This window comes from Trichechus manatus, unplaced genomic scaffold (genome assembly GCF_000243295.1).
Source record: "Trichechus manatus latirostris isolate Lorelei unplaced genomic scaffold, TriManLat1.0 scaffold00101, whole genome shotgun sequence".
NCBI lineage: Eukaryota > Metazoa > Chordata > Mammalia > Sirenia > Trichechidae > Trichechus > Trichechus manatus.
The window spans coordinates 7,354,054-7,376,628 of NW_004444037.1; the positions used below are offsets into that span (position 1 = coordinate 7,354,054).

The window sequence follows — 22,575 nt, forward strand, 5'->3', positions numbered from 1 at the left end:
TAGATTTTAGAGATTAGACGTTGATCGGATTTGTTGTAGCCAAAAATTTTTTCCCAGTCTGTAGGTTGTCTTTTTACTGTTTTGGTGAAGTCTTCAATGAGCATAAGTGTTTGATTTTAAGGAACTCCCATTTATCTACTCTCTCTTCTGGTGCTTGTGCATTGTTACTTATGGTTCGTATTATGTTTATACCATGTGTTAGGGCTCCTAGCGTACAACACATATATTTTTGGGGACACAGTTCAATCCATAACACAGGACTAAAATCATTATGTTGGTAGAGCTGCATTCCTTCTGGAGGCTCTAGGGGAAACTGTTTCCTTGCCTTTTCCAGCTCGTAGAGGCCACCTGCCTTCCTTGGCTCATGGCCCCTTCCTCTGCCTTCAAAGAGTATTACTCTAAACTCTACTTTTGCCATCATATCTCCGCTTTCTAAATGTGACCCTTTTTCATCCCTCTTATAAGGATCCTTGTGATTACATTGGGCCCACAAGATAATCTAGGATAATCTCCCAATCTCAAGATTCTTTTGCAATGGAAGGTAACATATTCACAGATTCTGGGAGTTAGAACCTGGACATTTTTGGGCATCATTAGTCTATCACAGTTTCAAAGTCCAGCTTGAAGCCTGGCTGCTCTCTGTGCTTCATTTTCTACCCTGGACAATTTACTGTGTGTCCAAACCTTAATTTCTTCATCAGTACAATAAAGATAATAATATCCCATGTTGAGGGTTATTAAAATTAAATGTGAAAATATATATCATATCTAACTCAATAACTGTTTAATACCTGATTTGGGACTTGGAGTTTTGGTTAGGGTACTAGACTCTAGAGCAGTACTTTCCAATAAAAATATAACTGAGCCACAGTGTAAGCCACATATCTAATTTTACATTTTCTAATAGTTATATTAAGAGAAAAGGAAACAGATGAAATTAATGTTAACAATATATTTTATTTAACCAAAAATAGCTAAAATAACCAAAATATTATCTTTCAATATAAATCAATAAAAAAATTATCAATGAGATATATTACATTCGTTTTTTTTGTTTTACTTATTTTTCAAAATCTGGTATATATTTTACATTTATAGTACATCTCAATTTAGACTAGCTACATTTCAATAGCTAGTTTCAGCTAACCTCACTAGCTACACGTGAGCTACCGTATTGGACAGTACAAGTTTAAAATAACCACTCTCATTTCCTTGGATAACAACAGCATGTATCTAATATTGTTTTTTTTTCTTTTTAATTTTAAATGTTCACAGTTCTGGTTCTTGATAGGTGAAAAGTAAGGAAGTTTATTCATTTATACAATACCACCTTCTCAACTAAATAATTAAGGAAATTATGGGTAAGGATAAAGTCTGTAAAGGTAATATAATGGTTTAAAGAGTGACTAGGGCTAGAAAGGAAACCTTGGTGGTGTAGTGGTTAAGTGCTATGGCTACTAACCGAAAGGTTGGCCATTCGAATATACGAGGTGCTCCCTGGAAACTCTATGGGGCAGTTCTAGTCTGTCCTATAGGGTCTCTGTGAGTCAGGATCGACTTAACGGCAATGTGTTTAGGTTTTTTTCTGGGGTGGAGGGGTGGTGGCTAGAAATGGGATGGAAGGCATGCCACTTTAGATATTATGGACAGAAAAGATCCCTGAGAAAGTGACAGCTGAGTTGAAACCTGAAGGATGAGATAGAATCCTCTCATCAACGCAATGAATTTTCACCATGGAAATATCTAGAAAAGATCAAGCAGAAGAACAACTGTAAGTGCAAAGGCCCTAAAGGGGGAATAGCATGGAACAATCAAGGAATTGAATGGTGGCCAGGGTGACTGGCGCATCCTGAATGGAGGGAGGGAAGAATAGGGGTGGGAGAGGGAATGATACTAGACAAAACTGGAGAGGAGGCAGGGGCCTGATCATGTAGGGCCTTGTAGGACAGTGCAAGGACTGTAGATTTCATTGCACACCACAGCTTTGTGAGACTGAAACTCCATCAAACTTAAAACAATAATTAAACCCTTTTTAACCACACTGGTTAGTGTTTGTTTGCTTTTTGTTGATTGCATGAACACAGGAAAGAATTTTCTATTCCAAAATTTATACGAGTATACACTTGAAAAGACAACACACACACACACACACACACACACACACACACACGCTCACATACACAGTTGGATCCCTCTACTTGCCTAATTCGTGTTTGTGGCTTCTTTAAGTATCTTTGTCCTGTTTTCCTAGAAAATGGAGTGTGAGGAAAATTTACATGGTAATGCTTTAAAGGGGAGGTGGGAGGGGGCTAGAATCCTGAACAGCGAGCGAGAGTAAGGGAAAATGGAAAAATGAGTCAGCAAGTCATGGATATGAGGGACACTGCTGTGTTACTGAGTAGAAATTCTACATTGCTTGTCACTCTTATAAGGAAGCAACACAAATACAGGGGAGTACATTACTGAACTGGCTGTAGCTTCACAAGAAACAAAGCTGGCTGTTCCATCACAGGGGATGACTCTGGAGAGGCTGTATAGCACTATTGCTACTTGGATTAATTGATGGGTGAGGAATTTATCTGTTAGGTCTTTTCAGTCACCCTGTCTTTCATTGGTCTTAAAGTTCATCATAAGATATGTTAACTACCCTCACTTCCATATGGTATGCCCAGGACTCTCTAGAGGCCACAAGGGAAGCCAGAGCCTCCACGGGACTAACTGGGTTGGACCTAAGCATGAAGCTGCTGTGGCTCCACAATGGTGGGTGTGTTGGAGTCATACCAAAGTTGTCCCTGGGGGAATGCTAAGTTAGTTGGCAGTGTTTGGATGAGGTGCTGGCAGCAGTGGCCCAGGCATTCCATTCAACAAGCAACCAAGTCCCAGTGGGGGCATGGAGAACCGTGGGCAGGTGAATCTTTAGAAGCACGTATGTAAATATGTCTAGTACACCAGGCCTCTTTCTAAGTAGGAGCATGGTTTTGGAGAGGAATGTAATAAAATAGTAATAAATGTAATGATAAAGCAAGTATAGAATTTATTATAGTTTATAAAGTGATCATCTTATTTATATTACTTGAAAACCTGGTGAGGTATGTGGAATTATCCTCCTTTTTACCGAGGACTTGAAGATCATAGACGTTAAATGCCTTGCTGCAGTTAAGTGGTAGAATGGGACTTAAATTACAGCTTTTGGTATTCTCCCTTTAAGGAAATGAGATGTTTACCTTCTGAATCAACACTAATGCATTTTAAAAGGAGGAAAAAACATTTTTCAAGTAGCCGTCAGTTAATTTCTGTAAAATATTATTGGAGGAGATCTAGAAAGGTTTTCTATGCCAAATTACGCTCAGCTATAGGGTTACTATGAGTCAGAATTGACTGGGCAGCACACAACAACAACGATAACCATGGAACCAGAAATATAACCATTAAAGAGTCATCTCACTTCTCTTAGGTTCAATCTCTCTTTTCCTCTTTTAAAACGCAGATTCCTCTTAGAAGAGTTAAACTATTCATTCGTTTCTTAGAGGAAGAATGGTTCATTTGCTGATGATAACAAGAAACCATGAGTGAGTTCTGGGTACGTCGTGGAGACAGGGGAGGGGCAAGTCAGAGAAACGAAAGTGAAGACCACTAAGAGCAAATTTGCTGCCTTTATGATTTTGCCTTTGAGCCCCGATTCTGGCACTAGGGACTTTTCTGGAGTTTGCCGAGACTTTCCCTCTGGAGCAGAGGGTACCGTTCCAGCATTGCTTCCTAGTAGCCAGGTTTGTGATTGACCTGGTCTAGCTGTCTGCAAGATTCTGGCTGGGATGCTGGCGAGAGGGGCTGTAGGGCCTTGTCTCTGCCCCATGAGCCTAAGTCACGGATATGAGGCATGGTGCTTTGTCACTGAATAGACAATCCACATTGCTTGTCACTCTCGTAAGGGAGCTTGAGGCTTTGAATAGTGCGGCGCCCTTCTTACTTCCCATCAAGTGATATGAAACGTGTTGAAACAGCACTTAAGATAACTGTTCTGGTTTTCACAGACAGCTTTTAAGCTGACATTTTTCCCCTAGTGCCTCCACCGCCTTTTTCTCCCTCCTTCCCATTCAGTAGTCTGTGCTTTGTTCTGTGGATCCTGGAAGTCAAATTCTCGCAAGGGCTTAGGAGTGTAGTATCACATTCTCCTTAAGATAGCTAAAATTTGTAATTTTAACTTCTCGTATATCCCCTAATTTGCCAAAAATGTAGCTCGTTTGCCAAAATAGGCAAAATGACATCATTTCAGTTGTCTGATAAGAGTTGCAAAATTGTTGCTTGGCTAAATTCAAAAGCAAGAAAGTAAGCAAGAGAGCAAATAAGAAAAAGCACAAACAGGTTTTTAAATAATGTACACAGTCTATGAAATATTTTGTTCATAGAGGCAGAATTGACCGAGAGGTCAAGCAAAGAGTGGATACATCAGGCTGGCGCTGATTAGAGGAGTGTGAAATTTTTAAGGAGGCTTTGGAATGCCCAGTGTTGACCTGTTTTTATTATTTTTATTGGCTTCCTTGATGATAGACAAACAGGCCTAACCTGGGGCCAACAGAACTAGCAGGAAATTTAAGTCACGGATAGTTACATTTTAAAAACTCAGGTTTTTAGAGGCCGCTCAATCATTGTAATTGATTGATGATAACATGGCAATGAGAGCTCTTAATTCATGAAAGGTGGCCAGATAAAGACAAATGGCTGGCAGTTTTGTTGGATGCACAGTTCCCAACTCCCTGTGGTATTCTGTTCTGCTCTCTGAAGGAGGAGCCTGTTCCTTATTTCATGCAACTTACGGCTTAGCTGGCCTGTTTACAGAAAATCGCCTGTTAAACTTGGCAGTTCTGTTTGAGAAACAGCATAATTTCCCAAGAGATGGGAAAAAACATGACTGAAAAAGTTTATATCCCCTGTAGAACATACGTGTGTTTTAAACTGAACAGCGATTGAAAGTTGTTCTTTCCATGTTTCTTTGAAATCAAGGCCTTTCCCTTTTCCCGTAGCAAAAGGTAGAGTAGCTGAATCAGGTTATTTGATGACTCCGGTAAGCTTCTTATGTTTTCCTTCTGTTGCTTTGGATAAATGCTAATCTGTAATAAGAACTCCAAGTACATGGCTCTGTTCTTCCCAGGACACAGGAAATGGGGCCTGGTATAATGGCATTTTAAAAACATTTTATTGAAGTAAAATAGAATATAGGAAAGTACACGTCGTTAATGCACAGCTCAGTGAATTTTTGCTAACTGAACACATCTGTGTAATCAGCATCCAGAACAATAAACAGGACATTACCAGGGGCCCCAGGAGCTCCCCATTTGCTGCCTCCCAGTTACTACCCCTGCAAGGGATAAACCAAAAAAAAAAAATTCCATGTCTATCAAGTGGATTCTAACTCATAACAACCCTATAGGACAGAGTAGAATACCCTATAGGATTTCCAAGGCTATAAATCTTTACAGAAGCAGACTGCCGCATCTTTCTCCTGCCCCAAGGGACAGGGACTTCTAAAAACGTAGGTTAGTTTTCCCTAGTTTTTGTTTATATAAGTAGAATCATATAATATGTTCTTTTCTTGTCTGCTGCATTTCATTCAGTATTTGTGAAATTAATCCATACTGTTGTTTTATGAAATTATAGATCATTCTCGTTGCTGTATAGTAGTCCATGGTGTCAGTATAACACACTTTTTCTCTAATGGCATGTTCAATAGGAGAGAAAGTTCATAGACTCTGGTTTCACTTCCAATGAGGACTTCACCATTTCTCACTGCTCCACAGATGCAGAATTCCAGCTAGTTCCAAGAGCCCCTTATAGGGATACATTTTAAGAAACACTTCTATGCTTTGGGATTAGCTTGTGAATGTTTCTCTACATCTGCTTATTTTCTCTATTAAATCTTTTTGGTATATTCTAACTTTCTTGCCTATTACTCATGCCATTATTTTGTTCTCTACCATTAATTCTGGTCACCTTTCTCTCTGTCCTGAGCTTAGACATCTCCCTTCCCAAAATACTTATATCTGCCCCATCCTTGTGTTTTATTTCAATTCAGCCTTCTCTGTTATCTCCTTTGAACCATCTCCTCCTTATCTGAACTGCCATCCTTTTGTTTGCTCAGGCCCAAAATCTTGGGATAATTCTAGACTCCTCTCTTTCTCTCACAGCCTATATCCATTCCATCAACAAATTGTGCTGGTTTTAGCTTCAAAATTTGTCGAAATTTAACCAATTCACACTACCTCCAATGCTTTTACCCTAGTCTAAGACACATCATTTCTGTCATGGTTATTGAAATTGCTTCCTATTTGTCTCCCTGCTTCTACCCTTGCCCCACCACAATCTATTCTCTTCACAACAGCCTGAGTGATATCCTTTTCAAACATATGTCAGATCATGTACTACTCACAACCCCCCATGACTTTCGTTTTGGAGATAAAGCAAAAGTTTTAATAATAGACTATGTAGTCCTGAATGATCTGCCCTTTTCTCCATCTCATCACTTACCACCCTCCCGTTTCCTTGTTGCTCAGCTACGCTGGTCTCCTTACTGCTCCAGAAACACAGAATACATGCTTCCAGCTCAGGGCCTTGGCACTTGCTGTTTCCTTAGCTTAGAACACCTTTTTTTGAGATATTGACATGAGTGACCTCTTTCTTTTTCCTTCCTTCTTCTCTCCCTCCCTCCCTTCCTTCTTCCTTTCCTTCCTCCCTTCTCCTTTCCTTTCTATCCCTTCTTTCCTTCCTCCCTTCCTCCTTTCCCTCCTTCTCTCAAATATCACAACTAAAATAACACAACCCTCACCCATTACTCTCTATTCCTGTATTAGTTTTCTATTGCTGCATAATAAAGTGCCACAAGTTTAGCAGCTTAAAACAACACAAACTTACTAGCTTACAGTTCTACAGGTCGAGATTCTGGTCATGGCATGGATGGGTCTCTGCTCAGGGTCTCACGAGACAAAAATCAAGTTGTCATCTGGGCTACATTCTCATCTGGAGCTCTAGGTCCTCTTCTGAGCTCTTTTGGGTTTCTGCCGGAATCCATTTCCTAGTGGTTGTAGGACTGAGGTCTTTGTTTACTTGTTGGCTTTCAGTCAGGGTCTCATCTCAGCTCCTAGATGTGTCTGCATTCCTTGCCATATGGTCTCCTCCATCTTCAAAGCCAGCAAGAAAGGATTTCCCACATGTGGAATCCCTGTCCCACTTCAAATCTCTTTCTCCAGGAAGGGCCCTGCCCCTTTTAAGGGCTCATCCAGTTTAGGTAAGACTCATCAAAAATAAGCTCTCTTTCTTAAAGTCAACTGTGCCGTATAACATAATGTAATCATGAAGATACCCCATTATATTCACAGGTCGCTCACACATTCCTAATGTGGAGGGCATTATGTAAGGGATTGGACCATTGAGAGTCATCTTAGAATTCTGGCTACCACAATCCTCTTTACCCTGCTTTATTTTTCCACCTGACATGACAAATGTATATATTTATTTGCTTATTATCCGTGTCAATCTCCTTGAGGACAGGAATTTTGTTTTATTTACTGGTATGTCCTCCTAGAACATACAACAGTTATGGCATGTAGTAGTAACTCTATAAATATTTGTGGGTAATTTAAAGAATACAATATTTCTTTCATGCAGATTCTCCATATTCTCCTTTATTCTATATGTGTTCCTCACCCTTTTTGTCTGTGTATCCTCCTATCTGAAAAAAATGGCTTTCAGTGAAGAAACTATAAACTAGGGAAGTCTCTCCTTCTTCTTCTTCCCCCACTCATCAGTGAGGTGGTTTTGGCCTATTCCTGGCTCCCATGATAATTTCTGTCTGACCACCTACTGAAGAAGTCAGAGTGGGTGCTGGAAGCTGAACCAGGGGAGCAGAGGCTAACTGTGGGCCGAGGGCAATCTCATGAAGCAAAGGGGTGTCTGAAGTATCTGGTTCAAGGAGGCAGACAAAGAGGCAAGAACCAGATTTGGTAAATAGCCTGCCTCTGAAGACAAAGACATGGAGTGAGTGGGTGCTAGAGATGGCAAGTAGACAAATTCCTTAACCTCATTGTGCCTCATTTCCTCAGTTGTAAAATGGGAATAAAAATAATTGCAACCTCATAGGTTTATTGTGAGGATTAAATGTGTAAATCCATGTACAGTGCTCAAAGTAGTGTCTGGCATGTAGTAAGTACTCACTGCCTATTAGCTATAAGACTCATACAGAGGAAGAGCGCCTTTTATGTAACGCCAGGCCATTGAGGCAGCTGCTGAGGGAACTGAGCCGGTTCAGACAATTTCCACACCACTGATTTACCACTCTCTTTCTGCTTCTCTTCTGAAGCCCATGCCATAGTCCTCATGTACTTTCTTCAAAGCAGCTATCCCTAGAGACCATTTCTGTCCCCTTTGATGACTTCAGCATCTGATCCCTTTTTGTGCGTTTCTCTCTGGAGCTTCCCATCCTCTCACATAGTGGTGCACATTGAAAATTATGCTGTTTGTGCAGCACACAGTGGGTTGACAGCTACACAAAACTGGAAGCCATTGGCCCTGGGCACTGGCTGTCCTAGGCCCCACCCAGCTGTCTCTAAGGTTTAGAGGAGTAAACATGGCATAGTGAAACCCTGGATGGGAAAGTCTGCCTTAATATTTGTAGCTGAAACCACTTACCCCTCCACCTGAGGTTGTAACCTGACTAACATTTCAAGGCAAGTCATACAAGCTCTAAGGAGCTGCAAGTCAGTAGATCACCCCTGTTATGTTGTTAGCTTACTGTGGGTCTTGCTCTTATTTGATTCACCTATCGTCTCATTAGTTGGGTTTCCTTGGCTCTTTGTCTTGGCCAGAATCCTGGTCTCATACCCTGTCCTGAGGGTCTGGATTCCCCCTCACTCAACCCAGATTTTCTTCCGACTGGGAAGCACTGGAAAAGAAATGTACTGTAGTGGACCAGATGTGGATTTTGGAGAAAGATAGTCTTGGGTTTGGATCCCCAGCTCAACTATTTACCAGCTGATGTCCTTGACAAGAAACCTTTCTCTACCTCTATTTTCTCATCTGAAATAAATACCTGTGTTACAGGGTAATTGGGAGTATTAGATGAGGTAATATACAATTGTATCTTCATAAATTTTAATTCCTTTTCTCTTTCTAATATCAGCTACTTCATTATAGAGACAAGTATATTTTTAATTACAACTATGTTCAAAAAACTGAACAAGGAGCAGGAGATATTATTTGGAATAAGATGTAGTTCTTGCCATCAAGGATTTCTCAGTTTTAGAAGAGAGCTAAGTATGAGTAAATAATTAAATTCAAGGTGATAAAAGCCATGGTAGAGGGAAATAGAGACTTCTCTGGGATATAAAGTAGGCACATTTAACCACTTAGGAAAGGTCCCTGAGTGGCACGACTCTACTGGTTTGTGCTGTCTACTAACCTAAAGGTTGGTGGTTTGAACCCACCCAGCAGCACTGTGGATGAAAGGCTTGGCAATCTGCTTCCATAAAAGTACAGCCAAGAAAATCCTGTGGATCAGTTCTACTCTGTAATACATGGAGTTGCTAAGAGTCCGAATCTACTTAATGGCAATGGTTTTTTTTTTTTTTTTAAGGGAAAATCAGAGGAGATAATGCTTGAGTTTATTCTTGAGGCAAGGTGGTAAAGAGGGAAATAAGCACATACAAAAGCACAAAGGCAAATGGAAGTAGTTCAGCAAAGCTAAATTGTAGCCATGAAGAAAGGATTCATGATGGATGACGCTGAATAGTTAGTCAGGGCCACTGTAAAAACAGCTTGGGGGATGTGTCTGACCTCTTCCAACCCCACAAGGGGGAAGGAGAACCAAGATCAATAGCACAAGGCTGACAATCATGAGGTGGAGGCCAGACAAGCCTCCTCTCTCCACCATCTCTACCAATTCTGACACCAACTGTCCCTCCCACAGACTCTCTACTAGGTTTGATAAATTCTTTGTAATCGTCATACAGAAGTCACAGACCCTACTCACAATTATGGGGTTTATTAGGGAAGTAACAGTTACAATTCAGGCTCAAGAACACTCAGGATACCGTTCTTCCATCAGGATAGCCTCTCCCTGGTGCTGAGTCTCTGCCCAAGGGGACTCAGCTTTCCCTCTCCCTGGGCCAGGAAGGCCACCACGCATGCCGTCTCCTGCTGCCGGGTCTCTGCTGCTGGGTCTTTCCTGCTGGTCTCTCCTTCGTTGGTTGTGGTGGGCTCCTCCTCTCTGCTCTGGAATTGGCTCTCTTTTAAGGCAAAACTGACCAATCCTCTTGGTAGGCCACAATTACCCTGTCACACAATCACCTGGGTGGGAGTTACAAGACCATGGCTAGAAAGGCCACAAACAAAAGTAATTAATCCACCACAGCCATGAACGTCAAAGGAATGCATATGTCATGTTCAGGACTTTATCTGGAGGGCAGTGAAACCATTAAATAATTTTAAGTGCATCAAATTTTTTGTTTTAGAATGAGGTAAATCATAGCTAGAGATAATTGTAGTTGCAACTTGGTGGTAGAGGAAGGAACGGAAAAGAGGAAATGTATATATAAAATCATCAGGACTTGATGGCTGATCTGATGTGGCAGAGATAAGGTGAGCTCTGGTAGAGTTCAAGTTTCTGACTTGCTCAACTGGAAGAATGATGGTACCCCATTCTATAGGATATGTAGAATGAAGAGCAGCTTTGGGGCTAAAAATCATGATTTCTGTTTTAGACATGTTGCATTAGATTTGCAGATGAGATATACAAGTGGAGATGTCCAATAGGCATTAGCCATATAGATCTGGAGCAACAGAGAGAAAAATTTGACTGGAAAGATATGAGTTGTATTAGTTAGAATTCAAATTAAGGTGTTAGAACAAAGGAACCCACAAATACAATGACTCAAACAGAATAGTTTATTTCCCTTTTACACTGCAAAATGTGGTGCATGGACCAGCAGCACTGGTATCACCTGGGAACTTACTGGAAATGCAGAATCTTCAGGACCCATCCCAGACGTAATGAATCAGAATCTGCATTTAGCAAGAGTCCCCGGGAGTCCACGTGCACATTAAATTTTGATATGCTCTGACCTAGGCAACCCATCTTCCTTCTATCTTGTTGTTCTGCCTTCTTAAGAACATGGTTGAAGCTGGCTTAGCACTATTTTTTTTTCTGCATTTCAGTCACAGGAATGGGAAAAAGAGTAGAAAGTAATGAGCTTTCTTTTTAGGATGTGACATCCTTAAATTGGTAAATACTGATATTTACCATTTTAGAGATTAAAACTGAGAGTAGTTTAAAACATTTATTAATTTCTTTGAAAATAATAATAAATGTATTAATGCTAACATAATGTATTTCTATAAAAAATAACTATTTCCAAATTAAAAATAAGTAAGTGAAAATGGCATTGGTTCGTATTTTTATAAATTTTTTTAGTGTCTCACTGAAGAGAAAACAGCTAGATTTTCGTATGTGCTTCCTCATTTAATATGTTGTTATATGCTGTTTTGGTTGAATTACATGAAGAAAATCCAGCCTCACAGAGTTACATGGTTGGAAATGGGAGGAATATTTCGATACCTTTTCAGATGTTATTCTTTTTTAATACTACACCTAAACTCTACAAGTGGTAATTTCTTAAAGGTAAGTTGCAGTGTGGAATCTGAAACCATATCAATGAACTTTTCATACTCTGTTACATTAAAATTCATTGGTCTACCTTGTATTTTGGATGGATCCTTTACCTATGCCTGCTTTTCTATGCATTGTTCATTTGGAAAACATTGGTTCAGATCTTCCAAATGTTGACACATTTCATTATGCAAGGCAAAAAAAATCATATTTGTTAACATCACCACTGATCTCCTCAGAAAAGTCTTTATGTACAGAGAATCTGGCAGTGGCAGATAAAAGTTTTCCAAAATCTGAATTTTTGCTTAAAAGCCAGAATTTTATCATCGACAATAAACCTCAGTTGTTTTCCTCAAAGGGACAGGCTCACTTTGCTTGTTTTTGAGAAAATGTTTGCCAAATACTGAAGTCTTAATAATCGATCACAGTTTCTCTGTCATTCTTTTCAGTAAAAATTATGTTGCATGAGAGAAGCAATTAGCTTAGCTCACAACTCAAACCATTGCACAGCTGCTTTTCCTAGAGATAACCGTTGTGCTTTCAGATACAACAGAAGTGCTTAGTGCATACTTCCCATTTTGTCACACAGAATATTAAAAAGGTGTTTATTGAAGTGTCACGATTTAATAAGAGTAATACTTTTTATTGCCTCATTAAGGGCATTCGTATGTGAAACTGGTTTCCTCCCCCCAACCCCCAACTGAGAGTACGTAGGGTAGTGGTAAAGAACACAATGACTATTAGTACAGTTTGGAGCCACTGCCTTTATCTGTGTTAAGATATCAGCAGTTTTACCCACCATTGCTTTTGTTCTATTAGTACAAATGTCAACACAGTGAAAAAGGCAAAGAATGTCTTGTTGTTGTTATTAGGTGCTGTCAAGTGGGTTCCAACTCATAGCGACTCTTATGTATAACAGAATGAAACACCGCCTGGTCCTGCGCCATTCTTACAATCGTTGCTATGCTTGAGCCCATTGTTGCAGCCACTGTGTCAATCCATCTCATTGAGGGACTTCGTTTTCCCCTAACCTTCTACTTTACCAAGCACGATGTTCTTCTCCACGGACTGGTCCCTCCTGATAACATGTCCAAAGTATGTGAGACGAAGGAGCATTCTGGCCATATTTCTTCCAAGACAGGCTTGTTTGTTTTTCTGGCAGTCCATGGTATATGTATTATTATATTTTTATAATAATACTAAGAATTTCTTAATTTTATTATAAAAATATTTTTTCTCTCTTGGACCTCCTGAAAGAGTCTTTGGGAACTCACAGTTTTACAGACCACACTGAAAAACCACTATCCTATATTATTCTTTGGAGTTCTCGTGGCACAGTGGTTAAGAGCTCACATGCTAATCAAAAGGTTTTAAGTTCAAATCCACCAGTTGCTCCTTGGAAACCCTATGGGACAGTTCTACTCTGTCCTACAGGGTTGCTATGAGTCAGAATCGACTTGACGGTATCAGGTTATTGTAGTTGTAGTGATTTGCCACAAACTTAGTGGCTTAAAACAAAACAGTTTGATTATCTTACAGTTCTGAACACCAGAAGCCCAACACAAATCTTACTGGGTTAACATTAAGGTGTTAACGGAGCTGCGTTCCTTTCTGGAGACTCTAGGGGAGAATCCACTTCCTTGCCTTTTCCAGCTTCCAGAGGCTGCCTGCATTCCTTGGCTTGTGGCCACTTTTCTTCATCTTCAAAGCCAGGAACATTGCATCTCTCTGACCCTTCTTCATCATTGCATCTCTGAAATAGCTGGGAAAGGTCCTTTGCTTTTAAGGACTCATTAGATTGGGTCCATCTAGATAATCCAGGATGATCTCCCCATTTTAAGACCTGTAACCTTAATCACATATGCGAAGTCCCTTAAGCCATGTAAGGTAAATACTTACAGGTTGCAAGGACTAGGACATGAACCTCTTTGGAGGATCATTATTCTGCCTATCACCACTCTTAGTAAGTGAGCATTAAGTATTTTTTGAAGGAATGAAAGAAGGATCTTTTCCCATGGCTCAGGGTTTTGCTTTTCCCTGATATTGCAAGCTGATTGTTTAAAACTGAATTCAGGTGCCATCACTTCCACGATTAAGATGTTTCTCTACTGTTTCCAAAGTGCTTGCTGCCTCTATTAAAGCACTAATATACTGCATTTACAGCTGTTCACTCCTACCCCTGGTGGCATAGTGGTTAAGGGTTTGGCTGCTAATCAAAAGGTCGGCAGTTCAAATCTACCAGCTGCTCCTTGAAAACCCCATGGGGTAGTTCTACTCTGTCCTATAGGGTCACTATAAGTCGGAATCAACTCGAGGATATCGAGTTTGGGTTTTTTTTTTTTTTTTTTGGTTTACTCCTACCCCCACTCACCTGTCGGCTCCTTGAATCTTGTGTCTTGCTCTCTGTTCTTTGTATGTCCGAGAATAGCATAGTGCCTGGCAGATACTCTGTACACAATGAACACTTTGGTGAGCCCACAAGTACATCAATGAATCACCCTTACATACACCAACTTACGTTTTTGCATTTGCCTGGGTATATAAAGAAGGCCTTTTCCCCAGAGAAACAAAGTGGATTTAATTATGATAATTTAAGCCTCGCAGCAAGTCCTTTTGCTTGCAGTGATGTTTTGGGCAGAAGGGCCTCAGGCACTCCCTCAGGCCTCCACTGGCAGTGCGCCATGAGCCTGCGGCTGGGCTGAGGCTTGGAGGAGTTGCAGAGATGGGTTCTGCAGCAGCGGTTTAGAGTGGCTTGGAATTTCCCTGAGTGTGAGCAGACTCTGCACCACACAGGGGCAGGTGTGGAGCCAGCCCGCCTGCTCATGGGCCACATGGAGAATGGCCCGTTTGCTCCTCGTGCCTGCAGAGGCAGCCAGCATGGAAACTGACTCTGACATTGCAGAGGCATTTTAATTCAACCCAAAAGTCAGCTTTCCTAAAGACAACACGCATTTTAAAGAGGGCCTTTTGTATGGAGTTACTGGGGACTCATTCAAAAATAACAGGAGTCTTCGGCTGCAGAATAAACAAAATTTTTGTCACTCTAGACACAGTTCCAGTCTTCCACCTCCTACTGGTAGGCCCATTTACATCAAGATGAGTGAGAAATTTAATCCTGGGTATTTCCTAAAGAAGCCGTTTTTTGCTTCAGTTGCGGTTTGCTGTGTGTGTGCTTTTTTAGTGGCAATGTTTAATAATGTTTATATTGCCTTTGACCTTTTACTAACTGTTGTATTTAAGTTCCAGGATGTGGTTTCAAACTCAGTATTTATAGGCTGCCCTTCCCTCCTTTGGAGCCCTGGTGGCCCGGTGGTTAAGTGTTCACCTGCTAACCAAAAGGTTGGCAGTTCGAATTCACCAGCTGCTTCTTGGAAACTTGATGGGTTAATTCTACTGTGTCCCATAGGGTCACTGTGAGTCAGAATCAACTCAATGGCACGGGTTCTCCCTCCTTTTAGGCTACTAACTTCCTATTTCTAGAAGGTATCTCATTCCCTTACCAACCATGGTAATCAGGTCTGCTGGGTAAGAAAGGAGCCCATGGAGTGGTGGATGGTAGTAGTAATAATAATTATTGTTGCTGTTAGGTGCCATCGAGTCAGTTCCAACTCACAGCAGCTCTATGTACAAAAGAATGAAAGACTCCCTGGTCCTGCACCAGCCTCACAATTGTTGCTATGTTTGAGCCCATTGTTGCAGCCGCTGTGTCAATCTATCTCATTGAGCGTCTTCCTCTTTTTTGCTGACCCTCTACTTTACCAAACACGATGTCCTTCTCAGGGACTGGTCCCTCCTGATAACATGTCCAAAGTACAAGAGATGAAGTTTTGCCATCTTCACTTCTAAGGAGCATTCTGGCTGTACTTCTTCCAAGACAGATGTGTTCATTTTTCTGGCAGTCCATGCTATATTCAATATTCTTGGCCAACACTATAATTCAAAGGTATGCATTTTTCTTCGGTCTTCCTTTTACATTGTCCAGCTTTTGTGTGCATATGAGGCAATTGAAAATACCATAGCTTGGGTCAGGCGCATCTTAGAACTCAAAATGACATCTTTTGTTTTAACACTTTAAGGAGGTCTTTTACAGCAAATTAGCTTAATGCAATACGGCATTTGATTTTTTGACTGCTGCTTCTATGGGCGTTGATTATGGATCCAAGTAAAATGAAATCTTTGACAACTTCAATATTTTCTCCATGTATCATGATGTTGCTTATTGGTACATTTGTAAGGATAGTAGTAGTAATAATAGTTAATATTTATTGAACACTGTGCTATGTGACTCACTTCTGTTGTTTAATCGTCAGAACAACCTTATGAGGTCTAACTATTATCGTATATCCCCAAATACAAGGTCAAGTGTTTTCACCAAAATTGTTGTTGTTGTGTGCTGTCAAGTCGATTCCAACTCATAGCAACCCTATAGGACAGAGTAAAACTGCCCCATAGGGTTTCCCAGGCTGTAAGCTTTACAGGAGCAGATTCTTTTCTCCTGCAGAGCTGCTGGGTGGATTCCAACTGCCAACTTTTCGGTTAGCAGGTGAGCGCTTAACCTTTGTGCCAGCAGGGCTCCTTTCTCCTAAACTGGTCATCAGAAAGGAGGGAGTAGCCTTATATTTAAGTCCTAGCAAAGGCTCTCCTTTGTGGAGAACTCTCTCAATTACTTTATTTTAAACCATGAAGTAGTTTAAACAGTTGTCCTAATAATACGCAAATAGGAGTCTGGTTTGGAATTGCCTAATATTTAGGAATTTGTGTTATTTTTCCCATTTTACAGATGAGGAAACTGAGGCTTGGAGAAGTTAAATAACTAGCTCAAGGTCACATCCTAATAAGTAGTACAGTCAAGATTCAAACCCAGCCATATGACTCCTACATCTTCATTCTTAATCCTCCTCAGATTCTGTGGTTTGCCTTTAAAAAGGTTTCAATCTAGCGAGTCACTGTTCTTTTCCTTCCTTCTTGTTCGAGTTTCATTCTAATGGCAGCAGAGATCAAAAAGTGGATGTACATCCAGTCTGGGCCATGCTTTCATGGATAGCACCAGGAAGGTCTAGCTCACCTAGCAAAGGGTTTCCTCTGCTTCATCCTTGCCAGTTGACCACTCTGCCTCCCTTTGCCATTGATAAGTCCGTTGCTTCCTAGACCAGTCCCTTAGCTTGGCTGATGACTCTGGTTCTTCCTCACACTGAGCCCTGGGGCTTTCACAGTCTGACAGAAAGGAGACCAAAAGTGCTGCCTGGATTTATCTCTCAATAGCTTTCCTTTCTTTCTTCTTTCCTTTCTCCCTTCAATAAACATTTTATATTTACAAAAAAAAAAAAATGGTAAAGATTACCAAAACCAAACCTGTTGTCGTGTAGTCGATTCCAACTCATAGCAACCCTATAGGACAGAGTAGAACTGCCCCATAGGGTTTCTAAGGAGCACCTGGTGAATTTGAACTGCCAACCTTTTGGTTAGCAGCCTGAGCTCTTAACCACTATGCCACCAGGGTTTCTATAGTGCAGAGAATTACTGTATACCCCTTACCTACATAGTTACAATTTTATATTACCATGGTACCTTTGTCAGCACCAAGAAACCAACATTGGTGCATTACTATTAACTATAAACTCCAGACTTCATTTAGATTTCTCTAGTTTTTTCCCATTCTGTTCTAGGATCCCATCCAGGATACCACATTATATTCCATCATCATGTCTCCTTAGTCTTATCTGGTGTGTGACAGTTTTCCAGTCTTCCCTTGTTTTTCATGACCTTGACAGTTTTGAGGAATACTGGTCAGGTATTTTGTAGAATGTCCCTCAAATGGGATTTGTTTGATGTTTTTCTCATGGTTAGAGTGAGGTTATGGGTTTTGGGGAAGAATACCACAAAGGTGAAGAGCCATTCTCATCACATTGTATAAGGGACATATGATATCAATATTACTTATCACTGGTGAGGTTAACCTTGATCTCCTAACCAGGGTAACCCCCCTCCACCCACCACACACACACAGACCTTTTTCTTTCCATACTCTGTTTTTTGCAAGCAAGTCACTAAGTGCAGTCCACATTCAAGTGGTGGGGGATTAAGCTCTACTTCTTGGAGGGGAGAATTATTTACATAAATTATTTAGAATTCTTCAGTAGGCAAGATATGTCCTTTCTCCCAATTTATTTATTTAATCATAACTTATTTATGTCAGTATGGATGCATAGATGATTATTTTATATGTTAGATTATAATTCAATACTACTTTATTTGTTTTGTTACTCAAAATGTTCCACGTTTGGCCTTTAGGGATTCCTTCAGTTGTCTTCTGTGCTCTCTTGACATGCTCCCATTCTTTTGGTTTTTGAGCTCTTCCTTAATTTCTAGCACTACCAGATCTTCCAAGCCCACCTTGTATTTTTTTTTTTTTTTCCTTTAATTGGAGAATGGTATTAGAAACTAAGGTCTGGCTGTTGGGTGTGCTTATTGCTACTAGGGTATCACTCTGTCTAGGTTCTCTTAGTGGACAGAGTTAGGAAATATGCAATCAGTGCTCACGGAGGCAGCAGTCAAGACATCAAATGACATATTGCATTGGGCAAATCTGCTGCAAAAGACCTCTTTAAAGTGTTAAAAAGCAAAAATGTCATTTTGAAGACTAAGATGCATCTGACCCAAGCCATGGTATTTTCAGTCGTCTCATACTCATGTGAAAGCTGGACAATGTAAAGGGAATACTGAAGAAGAATTGATACATTTGAATTACAGTGTTGGAGAAGAGTATTGAATATACCATGGTCTTCCAGAAGAATGAACACATTAGTCTTGGAGGAAGTTCAGCCAGAGTGCTCCTTGGAAGCGACGATGGTGAGACTTTTTCTCGCTTATTTTGGATGTGCTATCAGGAGGGACCAACCACTGGAGAAGGACATCATGCTTGGCAAAGTAGAGGGTCAACGAAAAAGAGAAAGACCCTGAACGTGATGGATTGATACAGTAGGTGCAACAATGGGCTCAAACATAGCAACAACTGTAAGAATGGCACAGGACCTATCACCGTTTCCTTCGGTTATACATAAATTTGCTATGAGTCGGAACTGACTTGAGGGCACCTAACAACAACAGTGTACCAGCTCGTGTTACGTATGTGTCCATGATTATTTTTGTATTGATTTATGTGTAACTATGGTAAAACTTTCCTTTTTTGAGCATTTATATTTTCTTGTGTAGTCAACAATGAGATTAAGATTTGCTGCTCTCCACCACCAGTGGTAATGTGTGAAAAAGTAGAAGAAAGTGAAAAATGGAGACCTTGGGACAAATAAGACTTAGAGCCCAGCTGTTTTCCAGTCAAATCATGTCATTTTAGAGATGAAGAGATCCTAAGTGGTTAAGAGAACAGTTAATGGAACAGTCAGGATTGAACTCTGGTGTTTTGAAATGGAATCTCTTTATTTCCACCTTAATCCCATACCTTTTTAAGACTGGTCAGTATTCTTGGTCTTGTATTCAACTCTGTTATTTACTTTCTGGATACATTAAGCAGATTTAGAATGCAATTGGTGTGTACAAATATTTCCTAACCAAGACAAGTAGGCTGAGTGTCACTAATGAGGGATTTTGCTCTCTAGCATTACATCTCAGATGTGTGACTTCAAAATGAAGCTCTAATGGCCAAATGTTGGTTAGTGAATCTTTACAAATAATTATAATGATTATTTTACCCTGTTTTACTTTTTATAACTATCTTTAAAACATTCTTTTGCTCTCAGGCATAAACCACAGAGCCCCTGTAGAATAGGTACTTTACATATATGCCTGCTTTCTAGAAATAGCATTTAAAGAAATGAAGGAAAATTCTTACAGTCATCCAAGGAGTTGGTTGTAGAGTAAAACATGGAAACAAAAGCTATAGCCTCCAAGGCTGTTCTTTCAACAGGTCAACCATGTAGCTCCTTTCTTTTAAACTGCTTTTGGCAGCCTGTAAAGCAAAGAAAGAATGCTTGAGGGTTTTCCTCAAAAAACTCCTGAGGCTATAGGACAGTCCTAGAATGTCTTCAAACCTTTCCCCCACCCCCCTATACACACACTACCTTTGAAGAGTATGTGTTTATACTTGGTAAATCATGTCATAATGTAACAGTAAAATCTCTGTTCTGTTGTTTTCCATTTTTTCCTTATCCATTCCAAAGTCTTAGCATTTTATTTTTGTGTGGAACATTGTGCACATCCAACATTTTTGATGGAAGTAAATGGTACCAGCTGTTTTTCGTGTACCAAATAATATAATTGTGAACCTTAACCCTGAGATGATGTATTCGAATTTGTCCAGGTGTGGAAATGACTTGAATAAAAACTTGTTTTGGATAGTTGTCCCAATGCAGAATCATATTCAGCTACTTGCTGTCAACTTCATTCAGAAGGAGAGAGAAAACTTCTATAGGTCTTTCTTTACTCCATTCCCTTCTTAGCATGGCTTTCCTTATTTAAAATGGTGCATACGCACGCACGTGCGCGCGCACACACACACACACACCCGTTAAAGTTTCATCTCCCTTCCGTGTTTTATTTTTCCCATAATACTTACCACTGCTTAGCATACTCCCTGGTGGTGCAGTGGTTAAGAACCCAGCTGCTAACCAAAAGGTTGGCAGTTCAAATCCACCAGCCACCCCTTGGAAACCCTATGGGGCAGTTCCGCTCTGTCCTATAGGGTTGCTATGAGTCAGAATCGACTCAATGGCAACAGGTTTGGTTTTTTGTTTTTTAGTATACTATATACTTTACTTATTTAGTTCTTTGTCTTTTTTTCCCAACTAGTAATGAGAACAGGGAATTTTTTTTTTGTTCTTCACTGTTGTATTCCCAGATCTAGAATAGTACCTGGCATAAAAACTTCTGAATAAATACTTCTGATTGAATAATGTGAAAGCTGGAAGTTGTGATAAGTTTGGCCCTTTATTTTAATACATATAGTTGTGTCTTATTTTATAGGGTTATTTCATATTATAGGAGCCCTGGTAGTGCAATGGTTAATTCAGCTGCTAACCAAAAGGTCGGCAGTTCAAATCCATCAGCTGCTCCTTGGAAACCCTATGGGGCAGTTTTACTCTGTCATGTTGAGTCACTATGAGTTGGAATCAATTTGACGGCAATGAGTTTGGTTTTTTTTTGTTGTTGTTGTTCATATTATAGGTGAAATTAAATCATATTATTTAAAATGGGGACTTATCTAGTCACCAAAAATATCAGAATTTATTCTAGAAATGTGTATAGTTCCTTGGAAGTTATGCACTTACTCTAGTAATGCAAACTATTACCACATGCAAGGAATTTTGGAATTTTCTGCTTAGTATCACTCAAGAATTTGGTGGAAGACCTAAAAGCAAAAAAAATTTAAATTAGTAAGGGGAATTACCTTCAGACACACCCAACGACATCTTTAACCCTAGGTGACATTATCCAGTTTGATCCCTTATTCTATTCACCACATTTAACAGAAAATGACTTTTTATTATAAAAAATATATATAATCCTCAACTGACTAATATTTGCCAATATAGAAAATATTTAAAAGGATATGCTGCAAAATCTGAGGTGAGTTCTTTGAAGGAGTGTCAGCATTCATTTCAATATATAGATACTTGCATTTTTTTAACCAAGTATAATATTTTTTTACAAGTATATTATTTTTAAAAAATTTCTGGTGTCTGAAGTGCTCACATTTTTAGTCTTAAAATTAGTAGACTTTTATTTGTTTAAACAATATGTAAGATGATATAAAAGGGTCTACAACTTGACTAGCCATTTTATAAACTAAGTCTTTGAAAAATCAAAAGCTTTATTACCAAATTCTTGCAGTATTCCCTCAAGGGCGAGAAACAAACAGAAAAAGCAATTAGGACAGTGAACTTCACAGATTTGTTTGTAAGATATATTTGGACTAATTTGTTGCATAAATTACATCTTTGTACAAGACATATTTTTCACATTATCTTCTTTTATTTCAGAGCATTGGGGAATCAGCAATGTCTATCGTGTTAAATCAGCTGCTGCCCATGATTAAGCCTTCTAACCAGAGGACCAGTGATGACTATAGCCCTGAGGAGCTGTTGATCCTCCTGATATACATTTATTCTGTCACTGGGGAATTCACAGTGGACAAAGACCTGGGAGAGGCTGAAGAAAAACTGAAGAAAGCATTGGCTCACGTCTTTTGTGAGGAATCTGAGTTGTCACCATTGCTGCAAAAAATCACAGGTCAGTGTTTAACAAAGATATAGGACATAAGCATCATTGATATGGAAAATAGGTTTAAAAGCAAAGGATGTTTTAAGAATAGGCTGTAACCATCTTCACTGGAGTTATTTGAATTTTATGAGGCCTGATGAGTGCTAGCCATCCTTTAGGAGCAGAGGCTTTCATTGTAGTATTATTATTTTTTCTAGTTGTGGTAGTGAAATGACCTCCTAACTGCTTGTCAGAATTCATTCTCCCTAAGAGCATAACCTTTTTTAAAATTGCAAAGTAGTCAAAGGGCATACTGTTTTAAGGAAAAATAAAATGTATATATCCTATTCAAAGTGTTTCTGTTTACAAATCCTCTTTGAGATTGTTGTTTTCAAGCTTAAGAAACAAAACCTCCGCTTAAGCTGTTACATAACATTATAGGATTAAAAATTCTGGTTTCCAGGAGTAGTTCCTTGTTTTGACTTCTCATATTTCATTTTGAATTTGAATTAATTGGTATTATCAAATAATACCCAAATAGCCTAGTAAAGTAGGCTATGCTAATTTGGGAGAAATATTTAAATATCATTTAATCTACCTGTTTTCATTTCCAGTAAGAACTGGAATATAACTGTTGGAGACATTAGTCTGTGTTACGTTGTATCAAATTCAATATTGTTATTTATATTTTGTGTAAAGTTACTTTCCAT

At 39.6% G+C, this 22,575-nt stretch overlaps 1 protein-coding gene across 3 annotated transcripts in view; it reads left to right on the forward strand.

The window, feature by feature from the left end:
- SCFD2 (sec1 family domain containing 2) overlaps positions 1–22,575 on the forward strand; it is a 547,542-nt gene that overhangs the window by 194,483 nt on the left and 330,484 nt on the right. For all 3 annotated transcript variants that reach the window (XM_004382903.3, XM_023737347.1, XM_023737348.1), the window contains exon 5: positions 21,646–21,895. In XM_004382903.3, coding sequence (XP_004382960.1) covers positions 21,646–21,895 — 250 coding nt within the window. The remainder of the gene's footprint in view (positions 1–21,645; positions 21,896–22,575) is intronic.